The sequence below is a fragment of the Panulirus ornatus genome, chromosome 73 (genome assembly GCF_036320965.1).
Source record: "Panulirus ornatus isolate Po-2019 chromosome 73, ASM3632096v1, whole genome shotgun sequence".
NCBI classification, from domain to species: domain Eukaryota; kingdom Metazoa; phylum Arthropoda; class Malacostraca; order Decapoda; family Palinuridae; genus Panulirus; species Panulirus ornatus.
In genome coordinates, this window is record NC_092296.1 from 632,585 (window position 1) to 653,262 (window position 20,678).

General features: G+C 37.9%; 1 protein-coding gene across 1 annotated transcript in view; it reads right to left on the reverse strand.

The window, feature by feature from the left end:
* LOC139748258 (uncharacterized) overlaps positions 1-20,678 on the reverse strand; it is a 123,697-nt gene that overhangs the window by 55,505 nt on the left and 47,514 nt on the right. Inside the window, exons 14-15 of the mRNA XM_071661193.1 lie at positions 15,408-15,480; positions 131-13,677 (exon numbers count right to left, since the gene is read on the reverse strand). Of these exons, the coding sequence (XP_071517294.1) occupies positions 131-13,677; positions 15,408-15,480 (13,620 nt within the window). The remainder of the gene's footprint in view (positions 1-130; positions 13,678-15,407; positions 15,481-20,678) is intronic.

Here is a 20,678-nt window from a genome sequence, read left to right on the forward strand (position 1 = left end):
AATTATCTATTAGAGATGCTTAAACTAAGGGCCTAATTTCTATAATTCATATAAATACAGATATGCAAGTTAGTACTTTCACAACTAATAATTACATAATATTCAAAATACATGACATATCAAGTCTCACCCTGATTGTTTCCAACAGATACGGGAATTCGAGTAAAAGTTTCAGATTTCCCTCTAGCTTCCTTGCTTGAGGATTCGTCTTCACAATCTTGATATTCAACCAGCTCCTCAGAACAGCTTTCAGTCTGCTCTCTTAATTTTTCTGGTTTTAATGCTAAACCTTCAAAGGATACTCTTCTCTTTGAACACAATTCATACTTTGGATTTATCTGATCTTCAGGTTCTTCAGCTAAAGGAGCTAGTCCTTCAAAAGTAGCTCTCCTTTTCCTGGACACAATGGGCGAGATTCTGGACCTCAATTCTTCCTCTTCCCATGATACTCTACGCTTTGTCCTTCGTTTCTGTGTGTGTGAAATCAATGGACTTATTTTTTCAGAAGATATGATAGGACTTGAGTCACTTCCTATGGGAGTCAGCTGCAACACTTCCATATTTAACAATTTTTTTTGCTGTGGTGTGCTAGTATTTACTATATGAGTACTTGTAGATTCTCTTGTCTGTCCCTGACTCTGTCCACTCAAAGAACCTTTCTGAGTACTACTTTCCTGGCTCACAATTGTGTTCGAGGACTGGGAACTAAAATTCTTACTGCTAGAATACAAATCTTTCTGTTCTGGAGATGAGGTGTCACCATCATCATCATCTTTTCCACCATGATCATTGTTTTTTTTCATAGCATCAAGGATTTTACGAGCTTTAGTCCATTTGATAACCTCTTCCAGTGATGGTGGAGGTTTCACAGGTGTTAAAACTGATAAATTTGCTTTATCCTTACCTTCTCCCAATGTCATTTCTTGAGTCCTAAGAACTCCATCTTCTGAACTTAACGTATTTAACAAAAAACGCCAATTGTACAATCCATCTCCTTGAAAACGCCCCTCAAAATCCTCTAAATCTGATGTCACTCTGGATTTAAGCTTCAAAACCTGTCCCCCAACTTCTAAGGGTTTTGCAGGTACATCATCTGGGTTGCTGCAAAAGGCAGTGGAATACATAATCTTTGGAAGGTCACACTCACTAAGAGTGGAAAGGATCACATCATATGCTGGCGGTGGGGGAGTGTACACAAGAATCTTTGACTTCCCACAACTTGATTCAGTTTTTGGTGGCTTGGTCTTCTGCCTTCCAGCTTCATTCTTCTTAGGTGGAACATGTTTCTGGTTTTTTGATGGAAAACCTTTCCCTGTGAATCCTGAATTCTGGTTCTGATTTTCCTGACTACTGTCTTTACTTCCTTGTTCTCTGTAAAATCCTGGTGTAATTTTCTCACCTGTATGAGAAATCAGTAAAGAATGACTAGATGTACTATGCGCAAATAACGAATGAGTCTCTGACGAATTCATAGAAATGGAGGGAGATGAATTTTCAAGGAGGTTTGGGTTAGAATTATTATCCACTTTAAGAGATCCTGAAGAATTACTATCCACTTTGGAAGATTCTGAAGTACTGTCTCCTTCACTATCTGTTGATTCATTATTCTTATTTGGCAAAATTTTCGCTGGTAGTGGTACATATTCTTCATCGCATTCAACAGGAAGTGCTGGATTCTTCAAACGGGACTCACATATGCCACTAGGAATATATTCTGGTGTTGGTCTATCAAGACCAATAGGACGAGGGTTATACTCATCTTCTTGGTCCATATTACTTACTGGCAAGCCCACTGGCTTAGGTATATACTCAGTAATAGCACTTTCCTCTGAAAGTGGTTTGGGAATATAAATGTCTGTCTTTTCATCAAATAAACTTGACTTTCCTCTAGCATTAATCTGAGACTTGTTCTGATAGGTAAGAGGTTTATAGGAGGAGCTTTTTTCTTCTGGATCTATAGAATCCTGAAGAGGTTTTGATTCACTTTCAGGCTTTGAAGTCACTTTAAAGAGTGACTTAGGTTCATATTTCAGCTCAGAACTCCCTTTATTGATGCACTGTGGTTTGTACTTAAGCTTTGAAGTTCCTTTACTGATGGATTGAGGTTCATATTCAGGCCTCAAGGTATGTTTGCTAATGGACTGGGGTTTATATTCAGGCTTTGAGACTTCTTTTCTGATGGATTTGGGTTTGTATTCAGGCTCACGAGCAACTTTTCTGATGCTCTTTAGCGCATATTCAGGCTCTGATATAATTTTTGAGACAATATGGGGTTCATATTTAGAAGAATTTGTTTCTTTTTCCTTAGGTTTAGGAATGTACTCAAGCTCTGAGGATGCTTTTGAGATAGCATAATCTTTCTTCATACCCCCCTTACATAGTGGTTGGGGTGTGTATTGTTCCTCTGTCACTCCTTTATTACAAGACTCAGGATTTACACTAGCGGGACTTTTTGAGCATGACTGAGATCCATTCTGCTCCTTGGGAGTAATGTTTGGCTCAAATAAAAGGTCTACTGCCATCTTTGATAAGTTTTTTGGTTCTAGCAAAGGTTTCGCTTTGGCTGATTTAGAAGCATGACTGGGTTGGTATTTTTGAGGACACTCAGTTACACTTTCAGTGGCTCCATCTGAAATACACTGGTTGGCATCATCTTTTGTGCGAGACATAGATAGCTTTCCAAATAAGTCTGTTATTGTTTTTTTCTTTTTAGCTTTACGCAACTGTTCCTCTGATGTTAAAGATCTCCCATTTCTATCACTACTATCACTAAAAGCTGGCATATCTCTTGACATATCATCTAAAACCTTTATAATTTTCTTATTTCTTTCACTAACTTCATTTTGTTGAATGTTGGGACAAACTGCTCTTTTATCCTTTTTTATCAACAAATGCATATCCACTGGATTTGATTTTAATATTACTGCCTCACCTTTTTGACATTCCTCAATTTCAACAAGATTAACCATATTTGTTTCATCATCTTTCCTTGAATATTCTTTTTCTCCCTGGATACTAGTTGAATATTTCATGATTCCATCATCATCTTTATTTTTTTTACTGTTAAATTCATCTGATCTTTTGTTAATCTGGGTCTTTTCCTGTGAATCCCATCGGCTTCTCTTTATAATTTCCTTGGTTTTTCCCTTCTCAACAACATCCCATCGGCTGACATGCTTCTTTCCTTTAAAAAAGTTACTGGTTTCTTTTGTAATAAGAATTATCCTGCCTTTCAGATCTTGGTTGGATGAACTGTCATCTGGATTTTGATTTGCTGCTGGGCAAATTTCTTCTTCAGAAGATATCTGCTTACACCTCTCCTTCAGAGACGATGGAAGTTTAGTTTTCTCTGATGCCCCACAGAGTCTTTCACTTTCACTGGTAGTTCCTTGATCCTCTTCTCTGCTAGAAGATACAGACAAGCCCACATCTTGATCTGATTTATTTTGATTGTTCTGGTTTTCACAAACTTTCCTTGAACATACCACATCTTGCATTTTCACTTTGTCTGACATGACTAACTGGGACTTACCACCTAGATGAATGCCTTCACATTTTTCCTTGGCTGAGGGCGTATCATGTACTTCCTTACGTGACGGTGAACCTTGTACAATGTCCTTGTTTGATGGTTTTTCCACCTTCTTATCTTTACTTGCTAGCAATTCTTGAACCTTTCCCTTATTCAGTAACAATCCAGGAGTCTTTTCTTCACCTGATAACTTTAAATTTTTATCCTCAAGGGAATATTCATGAGTTTTCTCTCTACTTGATGAGTCTTGCTTTTTTTCCTTACTTAATGATCCTACACTTTTTTCCTTACTTGAAAATACTTTGCTCTTTTCTTTATCTGAAAATTCCTTACTTACTCTCCTATTAGAGAAGTGCACTTTCTTTTCTGTTTTTGAAGATCTACTGTTTTCCTTATTCAATGAACTTAATGATTCTAAACTTTTTGTTTTTCTTGAATGTTTTGTCCTTTCCTTACTGAAGGATTCTTTACTCTTAATCTTAACAGATGAAGTTTTGCTTTTTTCCTTACTTGACTCTAGACTCTTTTCCTTAAATACCATGCTTCCTGATTCTTGATTCTTTTCCCTAACTGATAAGTCTTTATTCTTTTCTTTATTTACTGATTCTGGATTTTTCTCAGAATTTGTTGAGCATGATGGTTCCTGATTCAATTTACTAGATTCCCTGTTCTTTTCCTTATCTGAGGAATCTTCACTCTTTTTCTTTATTTGTGAACATGATGATTCATGGCTTTTTTCCTTGATTGGAAATTCCTTGCTCTTTTCATTATTTGAAGAATCTTTATTCTTTTCCTTGCTTGATGACTTTGATGGATCTTGCCTTGTTTCTTTACCTGACAGCACCTGGCTCTTTTCCCTATTTGACGATTCTTGAATCTTTCCTTTCACTAACTTTTGGTACTTTTCTTTACGCGAGTCTTGGCTCTTTTCTCTGTGTGATGACTCTTGATATTTTTCTTTACTTGATGATCGACTCTTCTCTTTTCTAGAAGCTAATCTTTTTTCTTTACAGAATGATTCTTGACTCTTTTCCTTAGAGAGTGAAGATGATGATCCTTGTCTCTCCACTTTATCTGAAGTATCCTGGATTTTTCCTTTGCATGCTGACTCTTGGCACCTTTCCGTAACTAATGACTTCTGATTCATATCCACATCTGGACATTCTTCCGTCTTTTCTTTACCTAATGAAGCACAGACCTTCTCTGTACCAGAGGACAACTTTTGATTGTGTCCCCTATCTAAAGGAGATTTCTGCTGTCTTTCACTATCATGGGATGACTTTTGGATCTTTACCTTGCCTGATGATGATCCATGGCTAGTGTCCTTTCCTAAAGGTGATTTACGATTCTTTTTCCTGTCTAATGATGATGCATGATTCTTTTCCTTATCTGATGATGATGAATGGTTCTTTTCCTTATTTGATAACCCAGTACAGCTCTTTTCCTTACTAGATGACCTCTGGCTTTTTTTCTTTGATGATGATGACCTTTGATGAGTTCCCTCACTTGATGATCCCATATTCTTTTCTTTACCTTGTACCTCCTGAATCTTCTCTTTCACCAATGAATCCTGGCTCACTCCCTTCGGAACCGGCCCAACATTTTCTTTTAACGAAACAACTTGACTTTTTTCCTTACTACTGGATGCTACACAATGTTTCTTCTTATCTTTGGACACTCCACATGCAATATTTTCCTTCTTCTTGGATTTTAAAACTTTGTCTTCACCAAATATCTTCTCCATTTCTTTGTCAAACACTGATGAAGCTATTTCTTTAACCTTAGATGTTTTTACTGATGTATTCTGAATCTCTTTTTTGTCTCCAGATGTAGGCTTTTCTTTTTCCTGATGACTATTATCCTTGTTTTTATCCATTTTTGGAAAATGCCTTTTTTCTTTATGCTGGTCTACAGAAAGAGATCTGCTTTTCTTAGATCTCTTATCATCAATTGCTGAGCCTTTAACTTCCTTTCTGTCAACAGCCTGACATTTGCTTTTCGAACTTTCTTGCAATGTTTGAGACTTTTTATCAGAAGACTGTTTTGGTATGAGGTGCACATGATCCCCTTCTCCAGAAGCAATTCTGTTCTTCTCTAAACTATTAATGCTTTTCTGACTGACCAAAGGTAGGGATGATGACACCTTATCACTATTACTGTCTACGCTTCCTGATGAAGGATAACATTCTTGGATGCTTGATTTCTTTGTGGATAATCTTTGGTCAAGAAAATATTCCTCAACATTATGGACAAGTTTCACTTCTTCAAAGTTTTCATTAATGTTTCCAGTTCTAACTTCATTCTCTTTGTTCACTGAAATGATGCTTCCTTCAAGATCATCTTGTCTTGGAGATTTGTGAGTCCTGTCACATCCTTCAAATTTCTCTAACTCTCTCTCTAAAGCATCTTCATGCCTTTCTGAATGGATCCTTGCACACTCCTCAGTTTCCTCTGAGCTACCCAGGAAATTTTTTAACAAATTACTTTCATCACTCCTACCTTCATCTAGTTTGTCCTTATATATATGATCATCAACTTTGTTCTCCTTCATTACATTTTCTTTCAAAAACTTTTGGTCAAGACCACTTTTACCATCACTGATATCTAAGACAGGTGTATTTGAGGTAGTCTCAGATTTGTTATGTTTACCATCATTCATATCTAAGCCAGGTATATATGAGGTAGTCTCAGATTTGTTACTATCTACAGACAAAGAACTTGAAATCATCTGTTTTTCTTTTTGTCCAAAGTTCTTTAAGTTCTTATCTATTATATCTTTGCTTGATATTGTGTCTTCTGTATTACTTGTACACCTATGCTCCAAAGACTTACATCCTGGTGTTTCCTGAGATGAGAGATTATTAGATTTCAGTGAAGTAGTACTGAATTGAGATGAGTCACTCCTAGAACTTAGAGGATGATGACCAAGCTTCTCACTTCCAGTGTGCTCTTTGTCCTTAGTTTCACATCTTGATCTCAGTTCAGCAGTACTTTCTTTACTACAAGTCCCAGTGTCTAATGCACCATCTCCATAAATTTCATTATCTGTTCTTGAACTTTTAACATCTAATGTGTTTCCTTTGGAGCTCTTTTTTGATGAAATGCTTTTACGACTCTTATCACCTGATACCTTCTCATTTCTGGCATTCGTGCTTTCACTCTGAGATCTGTTATTATTGATGCTGTCACTATGATTCTTCCTTTCTGATGGTGAACTACGCACCTTTTTCTTTCTATGATGATCTTTGTGATCCTTCTTATTTTCTCTCTCATAATCATGTGTGCTCTTTATGTTGCAATCAGTGTTCTTCTTTGACTCTGTGCTTTTAGAATCATTGGTACTTGGTTTCTTTGAATCTGTGCTTTTAGAATCATTGTTACTTGGTTTCTTTGACTCTGTGCTTTTAAAATCATTGCTACTTGGCAGCACTGTCATTTCTAAGGAACTAACATTCTTTTCCAAATCCTTGTTCATATAACAAGACTCTGTGCTTTTAGAATCATTGCTAATTGGCTGCACTGTCATTTCTAAGGAACTAACATTCTTCTCCAATTCCTTGTTCATATCAGTCTTAAATTCAATTTTGTTTTTGCTTCCATCATTCCTAACTGGACAAAATTCGAGTTTATTGGATCCTTTATCTTTGACTGTCATGCTCTTTCCTAAATCCACCACAGCCTTATCGGCTACTGCTGGTATATCCTCAGTATCTTTCCTGGTACAATCATCTGCTGGGATTAGTGGATGACCAACAGCTAACTGGCTGGCATTGGTTTGATCTCGTAAACAGTCTAACCCGATTTCAACTTTAGGTAAACTCATTTTTTCTGTTATGGGAGATGAACTTTGAGTGAGTAACGGAAGACCATTCAGATTCTCTGTTTCTGAGGATGGAGATGTATCAGAGGTTACATGAAGAGGTTTCATTTTCCTGTCCTCAATATCTCTAGTATTTATTATAGACCTATCGATCGATACTTTCAATGACAAATTATGATCCAAATTTGAGACTGCTTTGTGTGGTTCTTCATTCGCTGAAATGCTGTTCATATCATGGCAATTATTATCATTTTCAAGTTGCGTTTTCCCATCAGGTACCACATAACTTGTTTCACTTATAATGGTGGTGCTATCCTGCAATATATTAGATACTTTACTATCCTCTTGATCAACAAAATCAATTGGCACTTCAACATCCTCTGTGGCTAACATTTGGGAAGTATCCTTGGATCTGCTCACTGCCTGAACATCCTTGGTTGTCACATGGTGAAAATCCTTAGTAATGGTTGCCAAAGGAATATCATCTTTAGTCCTGGTTCTTAACTGTGGATCACTGTTTGCTTCAGTTATCACTTGGGGATCATTCTTGGTCTTAGCTATCGTGTCAGTATCATTTTTGGTCTCACTTTTCGCTTCAACATTACTTTGAGTCTTATCCATCATTTGAGAATCACTCTGGGTCTTGGTTATCAAATAGGGATCATTACTGTCTATCACCTGTGGATCACCTCTGGTCTTACATATTAAGTCAGTGTCACATTTGGTTTTAGTTCTCTTTTCTGCACTACTTTGGGTCTTGTCCATCACTTGAGTGTCATTCTTGGTCTTGGATAGCAAGTTGAGATCATTACTGGTATCAGTTATAATATGAGTAACATCCGTAGTCTTAGCGACTGTCTGAACCCCGTTTTTGGTCTTGGTTGTCACTCCAGCATCAATTTGAGTCTTGTCCATCACTAGAGTGTCCTTTTCGGGCCTGGTTGTTAAATGGGGATCAACAGTGGCCTTAGATGTCACAGGGTGAGCATCTATGGTCTTGGCTACTGTCTGAGTACCATTTTTGGTCTTAGTTTTCACTTCACTATTTTGGGTCCTGTTCATTATCTGAGTACCATTCTTGGTCTTGGTCAGCACTTGAGCAATATCTTTATTTTTCTGTATCACCTGAGCATCCTTGCTCTGATTCATCACTTGCAGATTATTCTCATTCTTTGTTGTAAGAGGAACACCATTTTTGATGTTGTCTAACACTTGGGCATCATCTTTAGTTACAAGTGACACATGGGCATTATTCTGGGCTGTGGGTGAAACCTGATTATCACCTCTGGTCTTTACAGCCCCTAGATCATCACTTCTGGTCTTTACAGCCACTAGATCATCACTTCTGGTCTTTACAGCCACTAGATCATCATTTTGGTTCCATAATAACACTTCAGCATCATCTCCAGCTTTTGATGACATTACGGCATCACCATGAGTCTTAGGTAACACTTGGGTATCCCCCTTTTTCCTTGATATTATTTGGGAATCACCTTGGCTCTTGGGTGACACATGAAAATTGTCCACTGTCTTGACAGACACTTCAACACTACTATCTGACTTGCCTGACAATTCAGCATCACTATGAATTTTGGCTGTTTCAGCATCATCATGGATCTTATGGGCATTACTATGGAGTGTCTCGGCAAACACTGCATCATCACCCTGGACTTCAGCTCTTGTTTCAACATCACTATAGTTCTTATGTGGCATACAGATATTATCCAATACCTCAGCTAACACTTCAGTATTACCCTGGTTCTTGTTTGATGTTTCAAAGTTATCATGGGTCTTATGTGACATGTGCTTGTCACTTTTGGTCTTAGCTAACACTTCATTACCATCCTTAGTTTTAGCTGACTGTTGGGCTTCTTTCTTAGTTGACAACTCACTTTCACCTTTAGTGCTGACTATCACCTGGCCATCTTCCCTTAATGACCCTTCTGTATCTTTCTTAGTGAATAATTGGACATCATTCTCACAAGATACCTGCGCTCCATCCTTCATCTCTGCTGACATCTGGACATCATGACTAGTCTTTGCCAAAACCTGGACATCACCTGTGGTTTTGGTTGAAACTTGGGTATTCTCTTTTCTAGAAACATGAGTTTCATTTTTCATGCTGTGAAGTATCAAGACATCATCCTCAGTCCTGGCCAAAATATACCCATCATCCCTTATCTTTGTAGTCACTTCAGCATCACCCTTGTCTGAGGAATGGGCTCTGCCTTTAGCTGATAGTGGAGCACCATCTTTGGTCTTTTGTGACACCTGAACATCACAACTATCTGATATCTTTGCTGCATTCTTAGTCTGAGCATTATCAATGCTTGACATCGTGACATGATCCTTTGTTTTGGCAGACACTTTGGGATTCGTTTTAACTGATGGTTGGGAATCATCCTTGATCATGAGTGAAACATTACCATCGTTTGTATGTGAAGCTTGAGCATGCTCCCAAGTAGATCCTTGGGCATCATACTTTACCGTGGGCAACACGTGGATATCATCTGTAGATGAAACACGAGCATCCTCCCGAGTAGAAACTTGGGCATCATCCTGCACTGTCACCTGGGCATCATATATAGTTGGTGTTTCAGTATAAGCTTTCATCTTGGCTGACATTCTATCACCATCATTAATTGGTACACTAGTTATATTCTTGGCTTTAGACTGTTGGGCATCATCTGTGACTGACACTTGTTTGTCATCTTTCATGCCAATATACTCTCTGTCACCATCCTTCATTAACAAATTAGATTTCTTAGTTGGTATTTGGGCAGCATTCCTGGCTGAGACTTGGGATCTATCTTTGGTTAACACTTGGGCATTTTCAATGCTTAGCACCTCAGTATCATTCTTTACTAATGACTGATCATCATCACTAGATGCAAGTGCAACTTTAGCATCATCCTTGGATGACCCTAGGGTATTACCCTCAACTGACACTGATGCATCATCCCTAGTCTTTGGTGACAACTGAGTATCATTATTTTCTGGCACCTCCATAGAACTCTTGGTTTTACATGACCCTTGGGCATTATCCTTACTTGACACCTGAAAATCACCCCTCATTTCAGTTGACACCTGGATATCATCCTTGGCTGGGATCTGGGAATTACTGGTTGATAACTGGATATCGGTCTTCTTCGTGATCAACACTTTGCCATCTTTATTAGCTGTTACTATGTCAACATTCTTCTTTCTGTTTGACGGAATCTTTGTGGTATACAATTTGCCATCATCTTCCAGTGGCAGTTCAGGATTCGTTGTGGATATTTGGGCATCATTCCTAGTTGACCCCTGAGAGTTATCTAAGGTTATCATTTGAGCATCTTCATTAATCAACACTTCAGTGTCATCCCCTGGTGACTCTTGAGCAACATCTTCAGACATAATCAACACCTCTCTGTCAGCCTTGGTCACAGATGAAACTCTATCTTTAGGAATGGATGATAGTGAGACATAATCATTGGCTAACATATGAATATCACTACTAGCAGAAAACTGAGCATCAACCTTACTTTTAAGGAACTCCTGAGCATCATCCATGGTTGAAAATTTCGTATCATCTGCAGTTTTGCTTGGTACCTGAATGTCACCCTCAGGTATAATCTGGGTATCATCCACAGCCTTGTTTGACATCTCAAAATTATCCTTACCTGACCCTTGAAAATTGTCCTTATTTGTCACTTTAGCATCAGTCTTGTTTAACTTTTGGGCATCATCCTTGTCTGGCACTTGGGAATCATTCTTACCTCCCTTCTTTAAAGAATGGTTGCTCCCAATGTCTGACACCTGAACATCATCCCTGGCTCTCATTTGGTCATCATTCTTGGCTGATATCAGTGCATTGCTCTCGCCTGACACTTGGCTAACGACCCCGTCTGACATCAGTGAAACACTCTTGACTGATTCCTGGCCACCATCACTGGGTGAGCTGTGAACAGCACAAACAGATGACTTTTTAATATTAATATTTGATGACATATGTTCATCATCAATGGTCTTGGTAGAAACATGATTAACATCCATGGTTAGCAGCTGATTATCATCCTTGACTGACACTGCAGCATCATTCTTCAGTAATATTTGAGTCTCATCAATTTCAACCTCTGATGACATCTGAGCATTGTTCTTGGATGAGACTTGGGCAACATTCTTAGTTAACACCTGAACATCACCAGCACTGACTGGCTCTGCAATCTCCTCAGCTAACACCTGGGCATTGCCTTCAGCTGATATCCAGACAGCATCTTTGGTTAACTTAAGACAATCAACCTTGGCAGACACTTCGTCATCATCTCTTAATGTTACTTGACCACCATCTTTACATGGTTCCTGGCCACTGTTCCTGACTGGAACTTGGGTAATATTTTTGTCTGACAAATGGGCATTATCTTTGGTTAATATACTATCATCATGCATATCTGACTCAAATCCTTGGGCAACTTTCTTGGTGGAATGTGATATCTGATTATTACCCATTGTTTTGAAAGTCATCTGATTATCATTCTTGAGTGGTACAGGTTTATCATCATTAACTGGATTATGTGCTTTGTGTCTCACTGACTCTTGGATATCACCTCCAGATGCATCTTGGGCATCATCATCATCAGCAGTAGTTAATGCTTGTGAGTCCCTTTTGTTTGACAGTTGTGAAATACATCTGTGTGACTTTTGTGACTCATCTTTGTTCAACACTTGAGAATCAACCTCAACTGATATTCGGGCATTGTCTTGACTTGATAAATGGGCATTAAGAGTGACTGATTTCTGAGTGTCACTCTTAATTTTGGATGAAAATTGCCATTCTGTTTTTTTGTCTAAAAGCTGATGACAGCAATCTTCTCCTAAAACTTGGATATCATTACATAAGCCACGAGTAAAATCTAAATCTAATTTGTGTCTGGGATGCTCAACTGATGGTGAAATACTTCTTTCTTGTGTTTGTGTTTTCTGTGTTTCAGATTTGGTCATTCTTTTATCATCCTCTGATAACTGATCAGTGCTATTACCTAACGTTGTTGTTGCCTCTACCATACCTGAAACTGAGTTCTGATTGGCTATCAAAGCTGAATCATTGTCTTCACATTCCTGATTACCTCTCGTAGCTTTTGCTCGTACACCATTAGATAAAGTATCATCTTCATTTGAAGTATCTACAGGATTTCTCTCCTGATCAGAAAAAGCTGAACTACTAACAGCTTCTAGACTTTCTGCTGGACTAGAGTTCCTCTCAGTATCTTTATTTTCCCGGTAATCATTTCCAAAGAGTTCCTCCTCTAAGACATCAAAGTCAATGGCAGATGATGAATGGCCTACGTCATTCTCTCCCTGTTCAGTAATGGACTCTGAAGAATTATCAGGATATTTAACTTGTTCTTCAACACTCAAATTTGCTAATATGCTTGGCTTTTGTTTTTCATAACCACCACCATCACCATCATCAGAGCTGTAGACAGAATGAATCATTTTCTTTGTATTAGAATTCTCTTCATCCTGTTGCATGGTATCTTTAGACCTCTCTCCACCAACAGGAAGTAATTTCTCAAGTGTTTCTGATAATTCTATACTAGATGAATCCATGTTCTTTTGTAATTCATAATCGTTCCTGGTACTCAGTTTTCTTTCTGATGCTTTTCTAACAATAACTGAAATCTCTTTATCATCAGAGCTGTGTTCTGTTTCTACCTCATTATTAGGCAAAATTCTGCTATGTCTGTCCTCTTTTGTGGGAGGTGATGCACACTCCACAGTATTACCGGCATGCTGATTTAACGGTGAACATCTTTCTTTATCAGTTAATTCTGAATTAACTATGACCTTTCTGCTTAAATCTTTTTCTGATGCACACTGTATCTGACTACATGCTAATGTGTAAACATTATCAATCTCTAATGCAGGATTCACCCCTAAGGTCACACTGTTTGTTCCAACTTTCCTGGATTCAGATACCATCTCTGATATTTCCTCATCTGATACTATAACATCAGCCAAAGGGTCCCCCATCTCAGATTCACATGGCATATCTGCTTCTAGTAAGTCCTCCACGACTTCAACTTCTTCTACCGGTAATACTTCTGTTTCTAAACTATCACATCTACTTGCAGTAATACTTGATTCCTCTAAAGATTCAGAAATAAACACTCCTGGCTTCTCAACTGTTATCATATTTTGCTCATCATCCCTCACTTCAATATTCATGGTATTCTGAGGTGTGCCAATGTCTCTCGTGTTCCTATCTTGTTGATCAACTGATGTAAAGCTGCCCGAATGCCAGTTCGATGAAGAATCAGAGCGATCTCTTCTAACCGGACTTTCAAAGCTGTAATAAACATTGCAATATATCATAATCTGCACATGATACTTTTCATGTTTTTAGATATACATCCATAATAAATCATTAAATTAATATTCTAGAACAAACTAGAATATTTACAAAACCATCTACCCTTTCTTACCTACCCATCTCCCACCTTACACATATCACACGCATCTCTCGCACATGCCAGCATTGTTTCACTAAATACCTTCCTTCCCTCACCCACCCCCTTGTTTCATTCACTCTCCCCTTTTGCCATTCTACCCATTCAATCTCTCCTGGCATTTCTTCAAAAAAGTCTCTAATGATAAGACATCCCAACAGCTGCCCCTCTCAGCACATTCATTTTTAAAAGTCTCTCTCTTGAATACCTAAAAGTTAGTATGTAATCAAAAAAATGCCTGCTGACCACCCTTTCTACTCACATATGTACACTTTTGTATGTCCCTCTTTTTAAACCAGGTATTCCCAATTACTAGCCCTTTTTCAGCATCCATCCCCATAAGCTGTACACTATTTCCATTCCATCACTAAATACCCCATGCCACCTAATTATACCTTCAACTGCCATATTACACACCTTTACAAATGTACACACAGAGACACACACACACACATATATATACAAACACTGTGCAAATGAATATGCACTTTTATAGAACACGTAATACCCTACAACAGCAAGACATCAAACCCCATACCACTTGTGTGGCAGCTGGATACCCTGACCACTCAGCTATGCTGCCTTTAGCTGAGTCATTAGTGTGCCTAGTACTACACAAATGGTATGGAGTCGAGTCCTTGCTATAAGATAACAATATGGAAGGCAAGAACATTATCTACGAGAGCAAAAATGGGTATGTTTGAAGGAATAGTGGTTCTACCAATGTTATATGGTTGCGAGGTGTGGACCATAGATTGGGTTGTGCGGAGGATGGTGAATGTGTTGAAAATGAGATGTCTGAGGACAATATGTGGTGTGAGGTGGTTTGATCGAATAAGTAATGAAAAGGTAAGAGAGATGTGTGGTAATAAAAAGTCTGATTGAGAGAGCAGACGTGGGTGTACTGGAATGGTTTGGTCACTCAGAATCTATTTCACTCCATCTTTCCACCTCCATTTTGGTGTCCCACTTCTTGTTCCCTCCACCTCTGACTCGTATACCCTCTTTGTCAACCTTTCCTCACTCATTCTCTCCCATGTCCACACCATTTCAACACACCCTCTTCTAATCTCTCAACCACACTCCTAAGTCCACCCTAATGTACTTCAGTAGCATCTACTGCCCTCATTACCATGTTCCAATACATTACCTTTCTAATTAATTAATAAGTATTTACATTACATTAGGACTACCTTTATAATAAACTTATAATTGGCTAAATTACATCATGACAATACCTTTTTAATTGTTATAATTAGCTAAATTACATTATAACAGACTGTGGTACTGCATATGAGTGATATGCTGTTTCAGGTACTGTATACAAATATAGTAATCCATCCCTCACAGTTAAATGGGAAGAATTTCGTCAGGAATGTAGCTCCCTAGAAACATGAGTTTCTATAGTTTATTTTATTATGCTGTGAGTTAACAGAAGTCCAGAAATGCATCCCCTTCATAAGTGGAGGCCTCCTGGTTTATATATACTTAGATGAACTTCAATTATTTATTCAATACACATAAGCGATCTATCAACGAGTAAACCAAACTTGAAAAAACATCACATCACCTTCCAGGCTGTAGGGTCATGAGGGGTGGATATGCCTGCTGTGACTGCAAGGATCTTCTACCAGTGGACCTCTCTGCATACAAAGTAAAACAGATCTTTACACATGAAAAAAAATTCATAAAGATCACACAGATTTACATGGTTTACCAACATGAATAAACCCTCATGGAATTCATAACTTTAGGAAGGACATTAAAAATAATACTGCTGTTCTTTAAATCTACACATCTGAGCATTTCTAACACTAAAATCCTACATGCAAACATATGACAGCATATCCTCAGATTCTGTGCTACACTGCAGAAACATGAATGTCAGTGTCACTAACATCATACCAAGATAGCAATTAGCCAAAGAGTGATCAAAACAACATAATTTAATCAATTCTACAAAGGGATCTCAAAACCAGGAATCACACATCAATACAAGTGTGGATGTAGAATTCTATCCTATCCCTGAAACTGAACTGAGGACTGATATAATGGTAAATCACATATGCAAAAGTGTTTAAGAGCAGTTCAGAACAGTAAAACCAGAGTTTTGGGGTCTCTAAAGTGATCAATCTCGCTTATTTCTTAATTGTCCAAATTTAACAAAACTAATGACAAGAACATGAAGTTTTTGATGTTTTTCATACTTGATTGCCAATTCTGAGTTAGCAAGGTAGCACTAAGAACAGAAGAAAGGTTGCATCAGCTGGCATCCTTTCTCTAGCTGTCAAGTGTAATGTACCAAAACCACAGATCCCTATCCACAACCAGGACCCACAGACTTTTCCATGATTTAACCCAGACACTTCAAATGCCCTGGTTCAGTCCACTGACAGCACATCAACACCCATATACTACAATGCTCCAATTTACTTTATTCCTTGCAAGCCTTTCACCCTCAAGCATATTCAGGCCCCCATTCAGGCACCAATCACTCAAAATCTTTTTCAGTTCATTGTTCCATTTCCAACTTGGTCTCCCTAGTGTCTTCATTCCTCATATGTCCTCTTTGTCAACCTCTCCTCACTCATTCTCTCCATATATCCATCATTTCAGCACAGCCTCTTCTGTTCTCTCATTCATACTTTTTTTATCACCTTACGTCTCTCTTACCCTTCCATTACTCACTCAATCAAACCACCTCAAACCACATATTGCCCTAAAATATTCCTCATTTCTAAAACATCCACCCTCCTCCACATGTAATATTGTTAGATCATTATACCTTCAAATATACCTAATTTTGCCCACTTGACAATATTCTCTCTTTGCAAACATTCTTCAGTGATCACAGAACCTTCACCCCCTTGCCCAACCAATAACTCACTTCCTCTTCCATGGTTCCATTCACTGCCATGTTCACTCCCAGGTATCTAAAACACTTTACTTCCTCTAAGTTTTCTCCCTTCAAATTCACAACCCAATTAATCTGTCCCTCAACCCTGCTAAACCTATTAACTATGCTTATATTCACATTTACACTCAAAGTCCTCCATTCACACACTTCCAAATTCAGTCACCAATTGCTGCAGTTTTCCACTCAAATCTGCCGCCAGTGCTGTAGCATCAGCACACACCTGACTCACTTCCCAGGCCCTCTCATCCCCCACCAACTACAGTTTTGGATATATTGAACTATATTTTTGGTGAATGATTCATCTCAATTTTCAAAACTGATATGAGGACTACTAAAATATGCAAAAGCATTCTTACAAATTTTCATCAAAATCCAACATGATTCTGCATAACTGGTAGATTAATACTTATATTCTGAAATATATGTATTGTACATAAATATTCATAGGCATGCTATACAATATTCATTAGCTTTAAATTCAGCATCAACTCTTAGCTATACCTATGTAGCCAAGGCTTCTAATCTCAAAAATCAATCAAAATCCTTTATTGAACAAGAGCAGAAATAATCTAAAGCTCAGCACCTATGATCACACAAAAGTATGAATGCCTTATCGCACTATATTTTCAAACCAGCTGAGGATAAATGAAATTAATATATCACAGCAAATTGAATTAGACTAAGTTTTGAAAGGTGGAAAACATTTCTTGAGTACAGGCAGAGCATCAAAAATTTATTTCCCTTGATCTTAAACTCCCAAAATCATCATTCCAGCACATACAAGGTTAATGCCACCATGATGAATGAATTTACCCAAAAACAAATGCCAAGATACTTGTTTGCTTGGCTATTCTTGTCCATCTGCTTTACACATCTAGGTTAGCAATACTAATCAAATACTCATCAAGTTATGATGAATATTTAACATTTTTTCATACCTCTTTGTTACCAAAGCAGTGCCAGAAACAGAAAAAGAAATGGCCTTACCTACTCACATTCACTCTTCAACTATAAAGAACAACACTGAAACCAGAGCAACATATCCACAACCAGGCCCCATAGACCTTTCCATGGTTTTCCCTGACTACTTTATACCCCCAGTCAGCCCATTTACAGCACATCACTCCCTGTATTCCACATTGTTTCAATCTGCTCTATCCATCGCACAACTCATGCCCTTTTGTATGTTTGGGCCCTGAACACTCAAAGCATCTTTCACTCCATCCACAAACCTCCTCCTTGGTTTCCCTCTTTTCCTTGTTCCTCCAATTCTGACATGCATGCCCTCTTAATCATCCTCTCCATATGACCAAATCATTTTAACACACTCTCTTCAGCTCTCTCACCACACCTCTATCATGTCATTTCTTATTTGATCAACCCTCCTAGCACCACATATCAATCATACATCTAATTTCCACCACATTCACCCTCTTCCCTACTTTGTAATTTAAGGCCCATGCCGTTTATTCATACAACACCACTGAGAGTACTGTACCATCAAATATATCCATCTTTACTCTCATAGACAATGACCTCAATTTCAACATATTCCTTAGGGCATCCAGGACCTTCACCCCTCAACCACCCCTAGGCTCACTTCACTTCCATGATTTCTTTCACTGTTAAGTCCATTCCCTGGTATGTAAAACACTTTATTTTTTCTAGGTTCTCTCCATTCAAACTCAAACCTTAACTAATCTGTCTCCATCCTCTACTAACTGTAATAACCATGCATCTATTCACATTTACTCTCAATTGTTTCTGTTCACACACTCTCATAAACTCAGGCACAAATGTCTACAGTTTCCTATTTCAAATACGCCACTAGCACCACATCTGCAACTAGCAACTGACTCACCTCACTCCTAACAGACTACAGGCATGCCTCTCTTTCCAAAACTTTTACATTAACCTCACTCACCACCCTATCCATAAACAGATTAAACAGTTACAGTGACATAACCCTGTCACAGACCCATCTTCACAAACCATTCACCATCTTCTCTTCCTACTTGCACACACACCTTAAAGTCTTCAAAAAAAAAATCCTCTCTACTTATAACTTTCTTCCAACACCATACATTTAAAATACCTTCCACAAAGCATCTCTATTAACTCGTTCATATGTTTCCTCTAAATCCACAAATGCCATATACAAATCCTTCTGTTTCTTTAATAATTTCTCATGCACTTTCTTCAAAGCAAACATCTGACATGATCCATACACACAATGAAGATTCTACTAACTAATCAAAAAACAGTCACCCTTTTTCTAAAAAAACAAACTGCAATCCCATCTACTCTAGACACTCTGCCACATTTCCTGTGATGCAAGGTTTTCAAAGCCTCTTATCTTTCCATCAAAACTGCTTCCTATCACTCTCTCACCTGACACAGCTCCACATCCACTTCTGTTATCCAATTAAAGAACACATTCAACACCTATTTATATAAATAACTATGATAACGATAATCAACAGGGGAACAATATACATAAAATAAACAGTAATTCAACAAATTATATATACCATATATAGTATTAATCCACAGTCTGTAAGTTAACATTTCTAAAATCCATAAAATTCTCAACTCCACACACTGCTACATCCCAGTGATTACAGATTTTTATATTCCACCCATACAGGAAGAGCCCTAAGAGCATGTGAGAACATTTGCTTGGTGGGAAGTTAAACATCATCTTACTCAAACAATGAGGTGTAACCAAGAGGATCCATACCCTCACTAAAAAAAAAAAAAAAAAAAAAAAAAAAAAAATCACATGACTTACTAACCACAGGACAACCTACTCCAGCCACTGGCATTATGGTGAACAGATGAAGTGGAGCCAAACTACCATCCAACACTATTCTTTCACTGACTGCTAGCTATGTGTCTTAAGCCTGTAACTTTCAAGAATCAAGACTTTTTTCTACATGGAAAGAGGGAAGGAAAGGAGAGGAAATATGAACAAATGCTCACAAGGCTCTACCAAAGTACAGAAATGTTCTTTCATCCTCAGAAACATACATTTTCAACTTATACACAGAGTCCCATGAGCATCTGACAGAATACCCTCATGAAGGTGGGGCTTTAAGAAAAACCCAAAGAAAACTAATGGAAGGACATACCCTTAATAACAAAGGAAAGCCATTCTGGAGTGTTCTCTTCTGATGCCAGCATACCAAAAACCTCATAAGCAGGGGTGAATAGACTCAAGCACAGGTACTGCCAAATAAAGGTTTCTGTCAAATGCTACAGATCTCTTTTGCTAATCTCACCCAATGAGTGATTCTTTAAGAAAGTCAAGGTAGAAGTCATTACTTTTGCATCATGGGCTCCATCAGACTATCCTGGATGTGAAAAGAGAATCAGCATTTTGATCTTAGTAATATATACTCAAGGCTCTTGGATCATCAAACAAATGATGTTCTGTGTAATTTTCTGTGAGACCAAGGAAATCCTGTAGTCTAAATTTGAAATATATATGTTCCTACATAAAACATGCCCATGACCATATCACAGTAGGATTATTTCTAAATCTAACCTCATTTTCAGCAAGAAACTTTTGGTTTCAGTTATTCTTTACACATACAAAATGACCAAGCTTCATTATGCCTCTACATCACATGAATTTCTCTAACTACTTTCTGATCCTACAGATACAGAGAATAGACTTTATAAGATAATGAACAACCAAACTGCCAGTAATGCTAATAAGTCATAAAAGATCCCAGATCTTTGAACGTTCTCCTTAAAGATGAGATGAGGAAGCTACAAGTTTCCATAAAAAAGGATCTCATTCTTTTATTCCACAAAGGGTTAGATTTTTCCATATCAAGTTCCATAAATAAAAACTAAAATAAAGCACCCTCATGTGAAGCAAGGAATTTTCTGAAAAGCTTTATTCTTATCCAAAAAATT